Genomic DNA, 18,429 nt, shown 5'->3' with positions numbered 1-18,429 from the left:
GTTATATAATAATCCAAATACTGGCTGCGTATAAACGGTCAGATCGATACATTGTTTCAGTGCGTAGTTAAATAATTTTTTGTCATGGAAAAATACATTAAAAATACTACTACTCCAATAATTGGGAAAAAGATCATTTTATAAAATGTATATATAAATATAGAATTTGTATTGATGTCTTTTGTTTTACAGACAGCAGATGGTGACTCTGAGTTCTTTAGAGACGCACATTTACATCGTAGGACTCCAACAAAGTTTTAAAATGAAATATTCTGAAATATCTTGTTGTGTTATCTAATTATTATGGAAAGTAAAAACAGTGATGTAGTGCTCATTAAAGTGTGTTCAGAATTTGCAAACATGATGATGATTCACCTCTCCCCTACATTACCTGGATGAAAGTATCGGCATTGTTATCGGGGATAGCGGCCGTGTGTTTACGTGGGGTCCTACCGATACCAGAATTTGCACCAATAATGGTCGCCAACAATCAGCCCTGTTGATCCATTTTAAACGCCTCCAGAATCCGCTGAACCTGCCTGCTGTGTTCACACCTGTGCAGAACAGGGCTGGATGCTGATTGGCTGTTACCATGTGGCGCACCTGTGTCAGGAAGCACCTGCATTTATCCTCGTTTATTCTGGGTTTTCTTTTCCTTTAATTTGTCACCCAGTGTTTACAGCAGAGTGGGGGAAAAAAAATATCATCCACCCTCCCCATCCGGCTTCACCTGCTCCTCCTACAGGCTAGCCGGGCTAAGCTGTCGCTGTAGTCCGGAGCCGAAGCCCTGCTGGGTCGAAGCCCCGCTCGGAACCTGCCGTTGGATGAACCTCCACCCGGAAAAGAGGAGAAACCGCCTATATGGACGCTTCTTCTCCGCCTGTGACGGCGTCGCGGCCAGCTAGTGAGCAGCCCGCAGCTAGCTGCAGCTAGCGGCTCCGCTGGCTAACCATCCCGGCTAGCTCGAGGATTTAACTCGGCTTTTCTCGCCTTCTTTAAGCCCGTTTCCGTGTCATGCTATCGGCTGCTTAACCGAGTCAGGTTTGTAGGCTCATTTTTGGACCTCGCGGGGGAAAGCTCGCTTTCTTAGTCGATCTAGGTCAGCTCGTCCGGCCGGTGATGGTTATGTGGGTCATCGGGGGGGTTAACTGGTTAGCCAGAACAGCTGGTTAGCTGCGGACGCGTTTTTGTTTTATTGGTTTTAGAAGAAAAATAAGAGTGAATATCGATGCGTGTGCTTGAGTGGGTGCTGTGGTCTCTGTGCAGCCGAGCTGGGTGATGGAGCAGCGGGTGGATTATTTTATATTTCTGTTTTTGGACGCTGACTCGTTAGTTAGCCGGGGGATGCTAGCTGCTCCACTAACCAGGTGAGCGCAGCCTGATACAAACAAAGGTGGCTCGGCTCGGCTGTGTCGGAGGTCCGTTCCGCCGCGGGCCTGGATTTAGCCTGGATTTAACTAGCACACTTCGGCCTGTGAACGTGTTTATGTGTTTCAAGCCACAGCGCGTTGACGTGTGTCTGCCTCCTTCACAGGCTGGGCATGCTTAGCGGGGAGCTGCGGGTCCTCCGAGCCTAGCAGCAGCAGGCAGCGGCAGATAACGCGACCGTGTCCGGGTGGTGCTCCGGGAGGAGGATGGCATTTCACGGCGCAGGCCGGCAGACCGTGTGTGGAGACCTATTTCCGGGCTCTGAGCTGGGCCACAAGTATTTCTGCGTGAGCTCCTCCTGCGGAGCCCCCTCCACGGGCCTCAGCGCCACACCGTGCCTCACCGGACCCACCGCCCCGGCAGGGACCCCTCGTCACCCCACAGCCCTCGGAGGAAGCACCGGCGGCGGCGCGGCGGTGCCTCAGCCCTACAGCAACCCAGCCAGCGAGGTGCCGAGCCCCGCAGAGATGGAGCCAGACCGACCCATCGGTTATGGCGCATTTGGAGTTGTTTGGTAAGAAAACGCTGTGATCGTAATCATGCTTCACATCCCTGCTGTCAGAAAGCTCCCTCTGCTCCGACTTCCATCTTGTTTGTGCAGACTTGAAACTCAGCTCCATCTTTGTTTACATGCGCTCAAACTGTCACCACACAAGATGGCATCACCTCATCGCCATCTGGGTTCATCACCAGCCTCTGATCATTTCTGGTTAAGCTGGTTTGAGTGGTTTTAGACCTTTGATGCTCTGCACAGCTGCAGCCTGAGGCCTTGCCCCCCAGCTGTAACCTGGCCAAGCTGTCCTCAGGGTTGTGTGTTTTGGATAAAGCCTGAACCCGTGTGATTGGTTGTCAGTGGGCCGATAAGTCAACAGGTCGTGTAGAACATGTTAGAAAATGTGTGTTTGCTGTTATGTAAGCCGGGCTGGATTCACGACAGGTAAACGTCACGGTTGCTTCCCAGCTGGTATAGGAGCTGGAGTTTGGAGAGTAAAACTGTCTGTGAGAACTGCACATCATTACTGTAGACCAAACCACGGCCGCCTGAGGCTCCACCGCAAACTACAACAGCATCATCTTCACTGCTGCTGGGGGGGGGGGTCTGTGACAGGCTGCTAAATCAGGCTCAGTGAAACAAGATTTATTCAAAGGTCAAAGGAGCTGATGCTGCTCTTCGTCTTGTCTTCCACACTCTGTTCAGTTTACTTTAATAATCACATCGGAGGTTTAAAGACCTCATACAGGGATTCATTTTAATGTAACTGACCAATCAGAGCTCCCCCTCACTGAGTGTTTTTTTTTATAAATGTCTGTTTTCCAGGTGAAGCCGTGTGCAGACGAGCAGCTTGTTTCCCTCGTCTTTAGATTAGCGCCGTCCACCAGAGACGCTGCAGCCCAAAGAGGGGCCAGCACATTTACTGTGAAGCTTTAATTCTGCTTCCTGTGTACGTTCATGAGTCGTGTTGGTTAAACAGTCATAGTAAAAATGTTTGGCCCTGATCTTCTGGTACCGTGGGCGTGCACGTCCCTGTATGTGGTTTGGCATCAGCATATGAGGAATACACGGCTCATTTGCAGTTGCATCCATATGAACGTGGCCTCTGCTTCACAGTGAGGCTGATGTAGGTGTGTGACGTGAGCCCCACACTTGGGTAACTGCACCTGTCCTCCAGCAGCACCGTCTCGTCTCTTAGATGCAGCGTTTTCAGCCCAAACTTAAAGGATTAACCCGCCATGGCCTGAGGCCTGCTTTGTGTCGAGCACTAGAGTCGCTGCGCTGAACCTGTGACTCACTGTAACTTTATTCACTTTGAGCAGCAGTTAGCTGTTGTGTGTCTGCAGACCGAGCGACCCTAAACTGTGTCGTCAGACTGTCTTCTAGCTGTGACAGGAAGCGTGCGCCTCGTTTCCTCACAGGTCTGTGACCGATCCTCGGGACGGCCGGAAGGTGGCTTTGAAGAAGATGCCCAACGTCTTCCAGAACCTGGTCTCCTGCAAGAGGGTCTTCAGAGAGCTGCGGATGCTGTGCTTCTTCAAACACGACAATGTAACGACCTGCGGGCGCTTTTATTTTGAAGAGGCTCTTATTTGGATGTGGACGCTGAGCTGATGCCGTTTTTCTCTCTCCGTGCAGGTTCTGTCGGCTCTGGACATTCTGCAGCCTCCGCAGATCGACTGCTTCGAGGAGATGTATCCTTCAGTCCTTCTGTCCCAGTTTCTCCTCATTAGTTCTCCCTCACGTCCTCCTTTAACTCGCTTAATTTAGCCGCCGGTGTCCGGTCTAAATCCAGCTCCTCGCAGATGTGAAGCACGAGGCTGCTGATGAATATTTAATGTGCATCATTTCTAAAAAATGTTACATCGGCACTTTTCACTGAGCGGCCCCGGCGCTCCCCCGCCTCGGAGGCCGGTGCTGGGCGATGCGTCGTGCTCGTGTAGGCGGAGGTCGGTCCGTGTGTGAGCGTGTGCATTTTATTTTTTTTCCTTGACTGCTCACCGCCCCGCAGCTACGTGATAACAGAGCTGATGCAGAGCGACCTCCACAAAGTGATCGTGTCTCCTCAGCCGCTCACCACGGACCACATCAAGGTCTTCCTCTACCAGATCCTCCGAGGTGAGCCGGCTCTTTCGCGTCCCGCCGCCACACGGGCCGAGCGACATGATCGCGTTCAGTACGAGATTTAAATACACCGCCGGCTTCAAACGCACACGTCCATCTTTCTCCTGAAGAGGCAAAGCTGCCGATCATCATCCGCCTCCGAATGTCTCGGCCTATATTTAAACAGTCGTTCAGTCTCGCTGCCTCGCTTTGTTTACTTTCCTGTGACGGTCTCATAAGCTGCAGCGAGCAGCGTGTCCTACTGCAGGCTCCATCTTTCCCTTTAAATCTCAGATTAGTAATGAAATTTTAAACTTCACTGGAGGAAGTGAGTTTCCTGCTGTAGTTCTGGGAGTTAGTTGTCTTCGTCACCTCGCCGGGCGGGTCGGTGACGTGTGATGTCTCGAGATGGAAGCAGAATAGCAGAAACGGAGGAGAGTGAAAGAAGTCGTCACAGTGATGCTGGTGGTTTAGACCAGCGGTCCCCGGACCACGGACCAGTCCCGGTCCGCGAGAGTTGAGGCTCGTTTCTATCGTTCACTCGGTTTCTCCGGGTCTTTCCTGCGTTATGAATAAATCTTCTTTTGGTGCCGGTTTGATTTTGTTGTATTTATCTGCGACACCTTAAAGGCCGGCCTGTGAAAATGTTGTTGGGCATAAACCGGACGGCGGGGACCGCTGATTTAAACGTTGTCGTCGCTCACCAGGAGGACGACTTTAACTCTTTCCTCCATGAAGGTGACGACCTCGGCGCATATCGATACAGACGGTGCAGAATCGAGGTTCAGCAGGTGAAGGCTTAAAACTCTGACCTCCTCTCTGTTTCCTGTCCAGGTTTGAAGTACCTGCACTCCGCTGGGATCCTGCACAGAGACATCAAACCCGGAAACCTGCTGGTCAACAGCAACTGCCTGCTCAAGGTAACGCCGCACTCGCCTGTATCAGAGGCCGCGAGGCCTGGTTACCGGGGTTATGAAGGCGGTTCGCTTGTTACCAAGTACATTGCCATGGTAACTTGTGCTGCTCTGCGTTACGGTCGAGATGCAAAATCGACACCTGCAAAACCACCGCGGTCAGTGCTGGCGGCTAAAACGTTGGAACGGTTTTCTGATGATCCAGGGGGTGGAGCCTATCACAGCTGTTTAAGCGGGGGGCGGGGGGGTCACAGATCCCCAGTCTGTGGCAGGCGTGGTGCAGAGAGACGCACGGCTCCCGTTCATGAAATCACCAGTTAAAGCTGAAACTGGAGTGGAAAAGGGGCGGGGTTTAGCGACTGGACGAGGGCGTCTGTCTGAGATTTTTAAGGGCAAAAACGAGGCGCGCTTTATTTAAAACACGATCGTTGTGGCAATAATTAACACATACAACAGATACTTTTCCGACCTGTACCAGGCTCAGAGACGGCGATGCTCTCACAGCGGCGTTTGTAGCTACACCAAGCAGGAGGAGCCGATGAGTCTGAGGAAACCACTCGTTGGGAAGTTACTCAGATTTTCGTGGTGTTGAAACGTCTTTGCTGCGTTTGGGCCTGACGCTGCGCTGTGGGAGGGACAAAAGTTGCCGCCTTTCCAAAACACGAGGAAACCAATCAGCTGCTTGCTCGAGTGACTCGGATAGAGCTGTTGACGTTTTTTCCATTTTGCTCAGATTTGTGACTTCGGCCTGGCGCGTGTGGAGGAGCCCGACCCGTCACGTCACATGACGCAGGAGGTGGTGACTCAGTACTACAGGGCGCCGGAGGTGCTGATGGGCTGCCGGCACTACAGCTCAGCCATCGACGTGTGGTCGGTGGGCTGCATCTTCGCCGAGCTGCTGGGGCGACGCATCCTCTTCCAGGCTCAGAGTCCCATTCAGCAGGTGAGACGCCGGGCGTCACGGCAACCGGCAACACATTCATTTAAAAACAAAAAAACCTGCAGAGCTGCTGATAACAGGTTCAGTCAGGTGACAGGGTTAGCTCCTCCTCCTGTTAGTTCAGAGGTGTGGCTAAGATGATGTTCAGGTATGTATGCGTAACTTTGACCTTTGAACTTTTGATGTACATCCACCTCTCAGCTTTGATTTCAGTTTATATGAACATGTTAAAATGTTTCACCTGTGGACTCGGCTCAGGTAGAATCCGTGTTTGAGTCGTGCCGCGGAAAGTGGGATTAAAGATGGCGGCACGGCTGTTCCAGCTCTGAGGATCCACAAATCCAAACCTTTGTCTGGTCTTCTGTGATGTGAAGCGGTCTGTCTCTGTGTCGCAGCTGGACCTGATCACCGACCTGCTGGGAACGCCGCCTCTGTCGGCCCTGGCAGCGGCCTGCGAGGGCGCCCGGGCCCACATCCTGAGGGGGCCGCACAAACCGGTACGTGACTGCGTGGTGTGCTCGTGAGCTGAGCAGCAGCACGCCGCTCTCTGCTCTGGAAGAAGGCCGCGTTGCTTTCTTTTATTACACACGTGTGTTCACAGTAGCCGCCCACTCGGTCACCCCGCAGCTCCCGCTAACGTGTGGTGGTTGTGTAACGCTTTACAGACACGGTACACATCCAAAATGTCTGCCAGGTAATGAGGTGGGTTTACTGGGAAATGTGGGACAGAGTGATGATGGAAGATCAGATCTGACCTGAAGTTCTGCTGCGTTGCAGCTGCAGACTCGCATTCGCACAAACAATCACAATTCATGTTTTTGAAAAGTCTGAAACTTTTGTACCGCAGACGATCACAAACACTTGAACCAGGAAGTCTTAAAGTTTTAAAAACGTTGACTGTGACTCTGCTGCATTCATTCTTTGTGTTGATCGTCTCAGCGTCTCCGGTGCTGACTTGTTGTTCGTGCTGTTTCTGGTCCTCAGCCGTCGCTGTCGGTGCTCTACATGCTGTCTGACGGAGCGACCCACGAGGCCGTGCACCTCCTCTGCCGGATGCTGGTCTTTGATCCGGTGAGTTGATGCTGAGCTGATGTCCGGCTCCTCCGGCGCTCTGTCGTCTTCTGACCTTCAGCTCGTTCTGTTTAATGTTTGCTGTTGTGACCCAAACGTGGACACCTCGGTCTGAATTAACGCTGCAGCTGTTTTACTCCAACGAACAGCTTTAAGTCGCATCGCCTGTAACGGCGAGGTCTGCTCGGCTTTCGTTCCCGCTCGGTGCCCTCGCCGCTTCTTTCAGGGTGTAAGTTTGGTGAGCGGCACACGCCATTGGCTACGAGTCTCTAGATGTTAGAAGAAGGAAGAGGAGTCGGCGACCCTGGCAGGAAGCTCGGAAGAGAGCGAGCATGACGGCGGTAAATCTCTGGGTTTTTAGTCGTTGGCGAGTGATTTGGTGAGCGGGTCTTGTGGACTTGTAAGTAACACCAGCTGATTGATGGGTCTTCAGGGTTTTTCCTCGTCACAGTTTGGGGTTCAGGAGAGCCACGTACTGTTGCTGTTACCAGATATCATATTTACTGCTGAGGAAATGAAACCCTGGACAGTTATCACTGAGCTGTAACAGCTGAGGCGACTCGGTGACGTCAGCACAGAAAAGGTTTCTGTCCCACTGATAAGTATCCATTGTGATGTAACTCACTACTGCAGCCAGAAGGTGGAACTCTGGGCGGTGCAGCCCAGATGTTTCCACAGCTGTGCTTTTGTCACAGCTGTTGTCTCTCTCAACACCGTGGATTTAAAAAACCAAACAGATGCTTGAAGTGCAGATTTTCACCTTTCATTCGAGGAACTGGACTGATTTTTGTTTTGTTAGCGTTTCGTCTCAGAGTGGATTTAATGCAGCTCGTCTGACATTTTAAATCTTCTGCTCACACTGAGACCTTAACTCTGTGCCCGGGTTGCGCCTTGTATCTGTGGATATTTGTGCTGTATGAAAAGCAGCACGTGCACGGCCTTTCCGTGAAAGTGGTGACACGATCGAGCACAGCTGTTGATCCACTGCCAAACTCAGGTGTCACTCGTTAGCTGAGCGCTGGTTTTAGTCCAGCAGGACAGATGTTCACGTGACACCCGGCTGAATGTGTGTGACTGGTAGTTTCCTTGAGGGTGTTGCACAGGGCTCAGTACTTGGGCTCTACCCCTGTCCCTAGTTCTGCTGTCTTTGACAGGTTCGAGCCAGTTTCCTTGCGCTGCCTGCAGGAGTTGGTTGCTCACATGAAGCCCTCAGGTTCCCCTTATGATGCTCTCCTTCCTCGATTTTTCAAAGAGGTTTTTCTCACTATAGCATCAGCTGTACAATCCATTGTAAATAGTAGTTTGTCCTCTGGTGTTGTACCTGTCAATCTCAAACATGCGGTGATTCAGCCTCTACTCAAGAAACCTGCTCTTGATCCTGATATTATTGCGAATTACAGACCTATTTCCAAACTGCCTTTTATCTCAAAGATTCTTGAAAAGGTAGTTTACAAGCAATTAATGTCCTTCCTAGAAGAACACGGTATTTTAGAAGTTTTCCAATCTGGTTTTAAAGCTTTACATAGTACCAAATCTGCCCTTTTAAGAGTTTTTAATGATGTGTTTTTGGCAAATGACTCAGGTGACTGTGTTATTATTGTGCTGTTAGATTTAACTGCTGCTTTTGATACAGTGGATCATAATATTTTAATTTCCCGTTTAGAGCAGTTGGTGGGTATGCGGAGTGCCGCACTGCAGTGGCTCAGATCCTATTTGGCAGAGCGAACTTTCTCTGTGAAACTCGGGGAGTTTGTATCCTCTGTTGCTTCTCTTCAATGTGGGGTCCCACAGGGTTCAGTTTTAGGCCCGCTTCTTTTCTCTCTAGATCTCCGACCCCTTGGGTCTATTTTCAGGAAACATGGGATTTCTTTCCACTGCTACGCCGATGACTCCCAGATTTATTTCCCACTTAAAAAGATAAATGGCTTCTCAGTAGACCCGCTGCTCAGATGCCTTGATGAAATAAGGGCCTGGATGGCTTTGAACGTTTTACATTTTAATGAACAGAAAACAGAAGTGATGGTTTTTGGTGGCGTTTCTGAGGCCACTATTATAGATCTTGGTTCACTGGCACAGTATGTTAAACCAGTCATCACTAATCTGGGAGTTAAAATAGAGGCAAATCTTAAACTTGAAAGCCAGGTCAGAGCTGTTGTCAGATCTAGCTTTGTTCATTTGAGGGAATTAGCCAAAATAAAGCCTATCTTATCGAAACAGCATTTTCAGACAGTAATCCATGCCTTTGTTACTTCTAGGCTGGATTATTGTAACGCACTTTATTTTGGGGTTAGTGATGCGTCCATTAGGCGCCTGCAGGTTGTGCAAAATGCTGCAGCACGTCTCTTAACTGGAACAAAAAAGTTTGAGCACATTACCCCAATTTTAATTTCACTCCACTGGCTACCTGTACATTTCAGGATTGTTTTTAAAATTCTCTTATTTGCTTTTAAATCTCTTAATGGCCTGGCCCCCCCCTTACCTCTCGGAGCTACTACAACCATATACACCTGCCCGTTCCCTTAGGTCCGCCAATCAGCAGCTCCTTAAGGTACCGAAAACTAAGTATAAATTTAAAGGTGATCGTGCTTTTGCTGTAGCTGCTCCAAAGTTGTGGAATGATCTACCCTTGCATGTTAGGCAGGCCTCTTCTCTCTCTGAATTTAAAAGTCTTCTTAAAACATATTTATTCGCTGAAGCCTTTGGCATTGATTAGAGGGGTTGACTTAATTTGTTTTGACATGTTTTAATTTATTTTAGTTTTTTTTTTTTTAGTTATTTATTTTATCTTATCTCATTTTAATTTTCTTTACTTATGCTTTTAGCATGTACAGCACTTTGTGAACTCTGGTTTTATGTTAAAGTGCTTTATAAATAAAGGTGGTATGGTGGTATGGTCTCACCTGAATCCGTCAGCTGGAGAATTATTCACTGTTCCTCTGCTCTTCTCTTCAGGCCAAGAGGATTTCGGGCAGCGACGCCCTCTCCCACCCTTACCTGGATGAAGGGCGTCTGCGTTACCACACCTGCATGTGTCAGTGCTGCTACTCCGTCCCCAGCGGGCGAGTTTACACCCGGGACTTTGAGCCGGTCGCTGAGCGTCCGTTCAGCCACAGCTACGAGAACAGCCTCCTGTCAGTGTGGCAGGGGAAAGGTACACCGGCGGCACCGTGATGCTTTCCTTTGGCGGCAGTCTGAGCATGAAAGCGCGACTCGCTCTGGGTCACGAATAGATTAGGGCGATATGGGCAAAAATATTCATCACGATATATATTTGAAAATTTGTGAAAACGATATAACTGACGATATAATTGGCTAACAACATTTAACAGTGCAAATACAAATTCCTTGCTGAAAGTTTAACCAAAGGCATCTCCAGTAGAAATGTGCTGACATATCCTGAGTTAACCATGTATAATATCCACTGAAGTTAAAAAGAGGAGCTTTGCAACATTAAACTGCAGTGTGCCAAATAAAAAAGTCAAATACGGACTTTTCCGACCACAAGCTGCACGGGATTATAAGGCACATTAAGCAAAACAAAGCAGTCAGATAAATCAAACTTTATTCAGCTCATTCTTCTTGCTTCCTCCACTTCTGTACCATTGATTCATTAATGCTGAATTCTATCACAGCAGCTCTGTTCCTGTGTTGTTGCAGTATATTAATGACTAACCTCGTGTTGTGGATGGATTATCTCAGTTGTTCTCCTGACTGAAGTTTGGTCCGTTTACAGCATCCTGCCATGCGATTGCATTTGTCTCTAACTATCAGGAACCTTCACGTTAACTTTAATCGGGTGGAAGAAAGTTAGCATTCATCCTGCAGCTTCACTGTTTATGCTATGCTAACATAGCTGTGTAGCTAGCGATCACGTAGCACATCATTATATAGCAGCTAGTCCAACTTCAGTAACCCTACAAACGTCACTGCTGTTTAGTTTTCTGCTTTCATTCATGTTGGAAGTGGTAGCAGAGCTGTACGTTTGAATGCTTCAGAAATCTCTGTCAGAACATGCTATAAAAGTAAAAGTAAAGTGTGCGTGTTTAAGTAATTAGCGAGCTAACTTCCGCTAACTTCCTGCTAACGTCTAACTCCGTTAAATGTAATGAATTCTGTTTTCATGGATGCCTGGATGTTAAACTTCATAGTTACACCTGGTAAAGCAGCAACGCTGATCATTTTATTAAAGATGAAAGAATTTAGACAGTTTAACTCTCAGTGATGCTGCAGTGGCCGTTTGACTTTAGGACCTGAAGTAAACTGAGTTTAGGACCCAGATTACTCCCAGATTTACGAGCACCGTAGTCTGACAAATACGGCAATAACGACGGCCGCTTGCATGTTCTACAAAACAATTTGTGTGTCTGACGGACAAACACCACGCAGTGCGCAAACAAAGGCACTGCGCATGAGCGTTTTACCCATATTCTATCGCGATATTTCATTTTCTTATCGTTGCCCAACGTTGTAGCGTTGTACTGTGAACGGTATAATATGGCCGAGCCGTAGCCACGTAATGTTTGTTACAGGTTTTTACTTTAATTTTCCCAGCAGTAGGTGATTGATGTCGCACAGTCAAACAAGTCTTTGACAAACATCCTCTTTACCTTTCATAATAAAAGCCCTACAAACAAACACTAACTCTGAGAGAGAGCAGTAGCCTTCACTGTGAAAGTGGAGTGTGGAGGTCTAAACCTGGTGAAATCATCATCGAGATGATTTGAAACTCTTGAAATTATTTGTTTTTCTATAATACCGTATTTAATTTAGATATTTTATTATTCTTTGTGGTGTGTGTGGTATACTGTGGGGTTTTTGTTTTGTTTTTTTTTTTATATATAACGATTTTTGCAGTTTGTCCTCCATAACTGGAGGTTACAGCTGTAAGCTTCCTTTGTGATGTTTGCGGCTGATTGCGGCTGATGATCCCGTTTCTGTCCTCAGAGTTGATCCATCGCTTCATCACGGAGCACCAGCAGGGCAAACGGGTGCCGCTGTGCATCAATCCTCAGAGTGCTGCCTTCAAGACTTTCATCAGGTGAGGAGGATGAGGAGGGCAGGACTTCAGGGTGGGTTGAGGAAAACAAGGCGACGTTAAAATCAATGCGTTTGTGCTGAAACTGATAACATAGACTCGGTGCAAAACTACAAGATAAGCCTGATCCGGCTCTGTTTGTGGTCTCTTCCTGTTTAGGAGTTCTTTATTCCTACTGTCACCGAGTGCAGCTCATACAGGCGTTTTCTTCATTCAACTTTTAAGTCTTAAACACTTTTTCAGTTCTAGGGTCAAATGGTGGAGAGTCCCAGATCCCATTGACCCTCTTGGGGGGGGGCACTCCCACAGGGCTTTAACCTGCCACCCTCCACCATTTGACCTTAGAACTGAAGAAGCTTCTCGGATGAGAGGTGAAACGTCTTCAAGCAACTTAAAGAAGTCCAGATGCTTTTCTTTCCAAGCTCCTCAGACTTCTTCCTTAATCCCTGTTTATACACCTCTGCATCTAATTATTAATCTCTCCTCCACATCTGAGCCTGATTCTACTGGAGCTCTCTTCCTGTTAAAAGGGAGTGTTTTTTTTTTTTTGTTTTTTTTGTTGTTCCCACTGTTGCCAAGTGTTTGCTCGTAGGGGCCGTCTGATTGTTGGGGTTACAATATAAACCGCCTTGAGGAGGCTGCTGTTGTGGTTTGGTGCTGTATACATTACATTGAATAAGGTGACCTCAGTATTGTCTCTAACAGAAAAATGAGCATCTGTCTCTTTGAGGACTATGATGTCGCCCTGGCCTGGTGAACACTCACCGTCTTTGTTTCCACAGGTCCACTGCGTGGCACTCCTCTAAGGTGTCCAGGAAGGAGGAGAGATGAACGGCGCTCCTCTGCATCTCGAGGAGCGACGGCAGTTTGAGAGGGGATTTCATTGGCTGTGGCATCTGAAAGCACTGAAGAGTTTGGGTCATCTTTTCTTCTTCTTCCTTTTTGTTTTTTGTTTTTTTCCCTTCACCTGGAGGAGACCGTCACACCCGCCCACACCAGGACCTCGTGAAAAACCTCAAATATTTCCTCCCCCGTGATTCGACCCAAACTTCTGACGCTCGGCGTTTTTCGGTGCTGAACTTAAAAAAAAAAACAAAACAAAAAAAAAAAAAAAGCTGCTGACGTGAGACACAGGAAGTGGACTGGATTTGGATTTTCATGTGTTCGTAGAGACTTTAAAGATTTTAACTGTTTGGTAGATTCGATGCTTAGTTGATGTTTGAAGTCATTCCAGCCCTGTGCAATACGGATTCATTCGAAAAGGCGATAAACACGGTGGGGGGCGGGGCTGCCTACGATGTAATGGGTTGGTCGGTATGACATCATCGCCCGCCAAACATCGCCAAGGTCTTTGTTTCCTTTCCTTATAAATACCACATCACTCACTGTGTTTTCACCTCGCGGCGTCTTCATGGCGGCCGCGTGGTGATGATAATGCAATTTCACAGATGTAGCAGGTTTTAACCAACAGGTGTTTCTGCACACACGGTTACCTTTGCCCCCCCCAACCCCCCGGCGAGCTGTTCGGTTCTTGTGTTTGACCACCCTTCTCCCTCGTCCAGCAGGAGTTTAATCAGGAATTCATCGTCCTCAGTTTCATTTCTCCAGGCTGTGTGGTGGCAGACTCTTATTTTGAAAAGGACGACAGGAAATTGTGACTGCTTTGAGTCGTCTGATGCGGTGTTCTGATCAGAAAGAGATATCTGCAGATATGTGGCAGCTTCTCCCCTAATGCGGACTTTTCCCTCCCGTCTCAGCGTGTGTTCTGACACTTCCCCGCTCACCTCCTCCGCCCTCGCTAACAGGAAGAGGAAGTGACGGTGACGTTTTCTTTTAATTTATTGAGTGTTTGACAGGGGTGTGTCTCCACCGTGGCAGGTTACCTCAATCCAAGGAAAAATAAAAGCCTCTATAAAAAGAATAAACTGGAGGGGAAATGAAACCACTTTCCCCATCATTCCTCCAGATTCAGTGACTTTTACCTCGTGCTCGCTCTGAGTCGGTGTGGACGGGACGCTGTGGGTGAAATGCTGCTGGGTTTTTTTGTTTTTTTTGTTTGTGTTTTCCCGTGTCAGGCGGAGGCTCAGGTGTCCTCATAGATGAACTGCGTGAAACCACAAAAGGAGGCGGCGGTGTTACCCCGGTGTGCTAACGGGACGGCAGCGGTGCGTTTCCTCCACCACCCAGGAGCCTAAAGGTCCCAAGAACCCAGGAACCGTCCTTCAGCCCTGTAATCGGGTTCCCACGTCTAAATCTGAGAGAACTCAGTTCCTTTACTAAACTCTGGAAGCTCAGATTTGTTTTTCCTGAGTGTGATCTGAAGTGTTTGTCAGGATGAAAATGAGTCTTTCCAGCTTCCCTCTTTAGTTTTTTCTTTCTAACACTTGTTTTCAGCCGCAGGAAGTGCTGCGCTAAATGGCACTTGTGCATGGTGTAAAACGCGCTGCAGAAGTGCCTTAAACCTGCGTTCTTCCTAATGGCCAGCAGGGGGCGACTCCTAGCTGCAGGAAGGGTTAGTTGTAGAGAAGCGCGTCGCTCTGCGAACATTTTCCTGTTTGTGGTCTCAGCTTCTCGTCTGAATAAAACATGAAGGAGATTCGTAGTTTATGGTTGTCATGGTGATCTGAGGCTCAGCGGGATGTGCCGTTTTCAGTCAGATCGTTCCCGCCTAAAAACGGGACTTCACTAACCAAACGGCGTCTGCAGCAGCAACATCCATCTTTTAAATGCAGTGTGCTCGTCGTCTCCTTGTGGCCAAAATGAGAATTACAAAAACATCAGATGGAGGATTCGGAGCTGGGATCTTCAGGAAGTGGCTGAAGGGAGTTTCTGGGCTTTGTTTGGACTCCTGTGGAGGAAACGCAGATAAATGACCCCAGTTCCTCAAAAGGTCCTGCGGTGGGAACAAGACCGAAAATATGCACGAGGATTTTCAGAGTAAAAGCTCCCGATTTATCTTGTACCGCTCCATCCTGTGTCGGCCGCAGACAGGAAGCGGAGTCGTATGTTTGTAGCTTCAAAACCATTAAAAACGTTGAAGCGTCGACGATCAGCGGTGCCTGATGCTCACGGCTCTCCTGAAGTGTGATTGGTCGCAAGCCTGCAGGCCTTCAGTCTGAGGGGCCCGCTGGTGGTTTTGGTAACGCGCTAAACTGAAGGTTTCACCTTGAAAATAAGCAGACGCCGCTTTAGCCGCTGTTTCACACGCGAGAGGCGCCTGTTTAACACGGAAGCAGATTTTACTGTGTGTGTGAAATCAGCAGATTAATCATCCTGATGTTCTCAGTAGTTGATGAATAATTTCAGTTTCTCATTTTGTTGTAAAGAAAAAGGAAAAATCGCATCAGGAAGCAGCAGGTTGACGTCTGTGATCACACCTGTGGCTGAGCAGGCGTGTCATCCATCAGCCTGGTTCTGATTGGAGATTGGCAGCCCCTCCCCCACCTATTTAGTGCCGTGTGACTGCAAAGAAGCTTTTTAGGATCTCTGAGGGTCGACGAAGCAGCCCAAGTTTGTTTGTTTTTGGTCGTTTCACGAACTTTGCGATGTGAAGACTCGGCGGGAACCCACAGCTCGCGGTGCCTCGCTTCCTGGGTTCGGTGGGATCGGCGCCGGGCGTCCGCGCCGCTCCTGGTTTCTTTAAACTTTCTTGGAACCCCTGAAACCTCAGCTTGCGTCGCCGTGGAAACGCGGAGGGCGACTTGTATATCTGCATGTGTATATTTATTACCCCGCGGAGAGCGTTTGGGTCTGAATGCTGTGCAATGGTTGAGTTTGTCGAAGATGACGAAAACCTTTTGTGGTCGTTTTATTTAATTCATCTTTAGGAAGTGATTTTATTAGCAGGCTTTTATTTTGTTTTTGTTTGTTGTGATCGAATTAGATTTTTTGGGGTTTTTCTTTGTTTTTATGCGAGTCCGGAGACGAGAACGTTTACACAACAACAACGACAACAACAACAACAACAACACTGCACGTGTGCAGCTCTGTCTGACTTCAGTCACATGACCGGAACGCTGCTGCTGGTTGGTTTGTCCTGCAGAGGAATTCTGTGTGAAGACCTTTGACCTTAACCTCGAAGGCGTTTCCTTCCACCTCACGCCCAACTTTTCCTCAGCACAGGCTCGGCTGTGTGACGACATTGTTCATCATGAAGCTTCTTTCTTGGCCTCCTTATAAATTACGAGCACGGACAGATTGGTGGCACCGGAGCGTCGTCAGGAGGTCGTGTGATTGGTTCGTTTCTTTGTTAGCGTTGAGCGCCGCAGACGTCTGCAGGTTGTTACAGTAAACTCAATAACTGTGGAAAACGGCCGTTTAGGAGACTTAAAGAAAAGTCAAGGAAACGATTTTGTGTTCTTAAAAAACGAAGTTTATTTTTGGCGGTGTGATCGTGAGGCTCGTCAGGTAAACCTGTCACTCGTCCAGAGACTCACACTTTTGTTTGTATTGACCAATCAGGTCCGAGCAGCCTCGGGTTGCTTGCAGGTAAACAAAGCGACCATCATGTGATGTAAATATCATGCAGCACGTTTCCTGCTGCAGATTGGGTCACAAATCCTATTTCTGTGAGTTTCTGTTAAAGGTCGATGATGAATGGGTCGTTTCTCCAGCCTGCAGATGTTCAGCAGATGTTCGCAGCGACTAAAAGTGCAACTCTGACTTCAGAGAGACGCGCGGTCACTCGGCCGTTTTCCCTCCGGACTCGTCTCTTTCCTCGTTTCTGTCGTCGTGGTCGTAGCGGTCCTTCCAGCTTAGGCGACCCGTGTTTGGTCTTTCCCTCCCTGCACTGTTCTCAGATCAGCCGTCGGGTGAAGCGGAGCGAGGCGGCTGCTCTGCTGTAGAGATTAGACTCGTTTTTCTTCTATGAAAAGAAACTTGATGTGTTGATTATTCTAAATATGATGTTTTAAAAAGATGTTTTTGTCTTTGTTTTAGCAAAGTTTTTGGTTTTTTTGACTTGTGTTCCCAACAAATACTTGAATTTCTTAAAAAAATGTTTAGAGTTAAAGTAGTGAATGACAGATACATAAATAAATGGACACTGGATGAAACTCTGGCTCGTGTTTCCTCTGCAGCTCATTTCAGCTGCGCTGCATCCACCGCATGATCTCATGTCGGCTTTCCTCAGTCATGTGACTGCTCCAAAAAATTAAAGAAACACTTTACAGCAGGGGGGGGGGACTCCAGGCCTGCAGGGTCAGCACACCTGAATCATATGATTAGTTCATTGCCAGGCCTCTGGAGAACTTGGAGACATGTTGAGGACACGTGTAAAACCTGCAGGACACCGTCCCTCGAGGCCTGGAGTTCCCTTCCCCTGTTGTAATGTTTTGAGCTGTGTGTGTGTGTGTGTGTGTGTGTGTGTGTGTGTGTGTATAAATTCACAAAGTAGTCACGACCTGCTTCCTTTAGGTGGCGCCACAGAGGATCATCCACAAACCTCCCCTGAGGTCTCTTCATCCTCCCTCCTCTGCACACGCTCAGACTGTCCCAGCCTCCCTGACTGAGCTGTCCCTCTGATGGACTCATTTCTGGTCCTGTCCCTGCTGTCCAACATCTTCAGCTCGGCCTCCTCCGTCTCTGAACCACCCCAGCAGGTCTTTAAACCCTCCCTTCCCTCCTGCTGCTCTCCTCCACAGATCAGCTCTCACTCGTCTCCACCTCTCTGGTGGCTGGTATTTAAACTCCTCCACCTTCCTCGCCTCCCTCTGATTCACACTCATTTATTCTGACTCTCTCCTCCTTTCACCTGCTCGCATTAATCATTAATAATATAAGAATTCATCTGTTGAAGCCACAGAAGTCTGGCAGTAAAATAAATCGCCTCTCGTTTCTAGTTTCATGAACTTTACTCGGCGCCAGCTATAAACTCCTTAAACGTGCTCGGCCTGTTGTGCCCCAGTTATGGTTGAATAACTGAGGCTCGTATATCCATAATCATCACAAATCGACTAAAATAAGAAAAAGTTAAACATTGCCAGTCTCTTATCTGCTCCTTCAGACAAATATGGGATAACTCAGGGAAACAGACTTTGAACTTTAACCTTTAGGCCGATACCACAGCCCTGAAAGCTCCGCCCTCTCTGCTTTACATCTACCTGCCCTGCACCGGTGTCGGAGTCATTCATGTCAAACTAAAGAGTTTGCATCAGAGTGTTAAAAATGACTAAATGCTTCATCATTCATTAAACGGTGATAACAGGAACGTGTTTGTATTTCCTGCTGGAGCTTCTACAGTCGCAGCAGACGGACGTCAGATTGGTTCAGATTTGGCTTCAGTTTGTGTGTCAGCAGTGTTTTAATACTGCAGCACTGATGGTTTTTAATGAAGTCAAATCACTTGTTCAGCTGCTGCTGTTTGATTGATCTGCATCTGGTGTTTAAGAACTTCTCACATGAACATCACAAAATGAAGACGTGCACACTTTCATTTATAATAACT

At 48.1% G+C, this 18,429-nt stretch overlaps 1 protein-coding gene across 3 annotated transcripts; it reads left to right on the top strand.

Moving 5' to 3' along the window:
- Nucleotides 1-521: 521 nt before the first annotated feature.
- On the top strand, nt 522-17,038 carry nlk1 (nemo-like kinase, type 1). Of its 3 annotated transcripts, none has more exons than XM_026163904.2 (12): nt 522-1,041; nt 1,535-1,942; nt 3,343-3,472; nt 3,560-3,615; nt 3,933-4,039; nt 4,859-4,944; nt 5,672-5,881; nt 6,274-6,375; nt 6,863-6,949; nt 9,902-10,100; nt 11,894-11,987; nt 12,767-17,038. In XM_026163904.2, exons 2-12 carry the CDS (start codon nt 1,635-1,637, stop codon nt 12,813-12,815), a joined length of 1,428 nt encoding a protein of 475 aa, XP_026019689.1. In that variant the 5' UTR covers nt 522-1,041; nt 1,535-1,634; the 3' UTR covers nt 12,816-17,038. The 3 variants fall into 3 exon arrangements, with proteins under 3 accessions (XP_026019689.1, XP_080156180.1, XP_026019690.1); XM_026163905.2 differs by lacking the exon at nt 522-1,041 and adding an exon at nt 1,107-1,367; XM_080300054.1 differs by lacking the exon at nt 6,863-6,949 and having other exon boundaries at nt 623-1,041.
- Nucleotides 17,039-18,429: the final 1,391 nt, after the last annotated feature.

This window comes from Astatotilapia calliptera, chromosome 4 (genome assembly GCF_964374335.1).
Source record: "Astatotilapia calliptera chromosome 4, fAstCal68.1, whole genome shotgun sequence".
Lineage (NCBI taxonomy): Eukaryota > Metazoa > Chordata > Actinopteri > Cichliformes > Cichlidae > Astatotilapia > Astatotilapia calliptera.
Note: the sequence above shows the minus strand (reverse complement) of the source record. Positions and strands in the feature narration are given on the sequence as shown.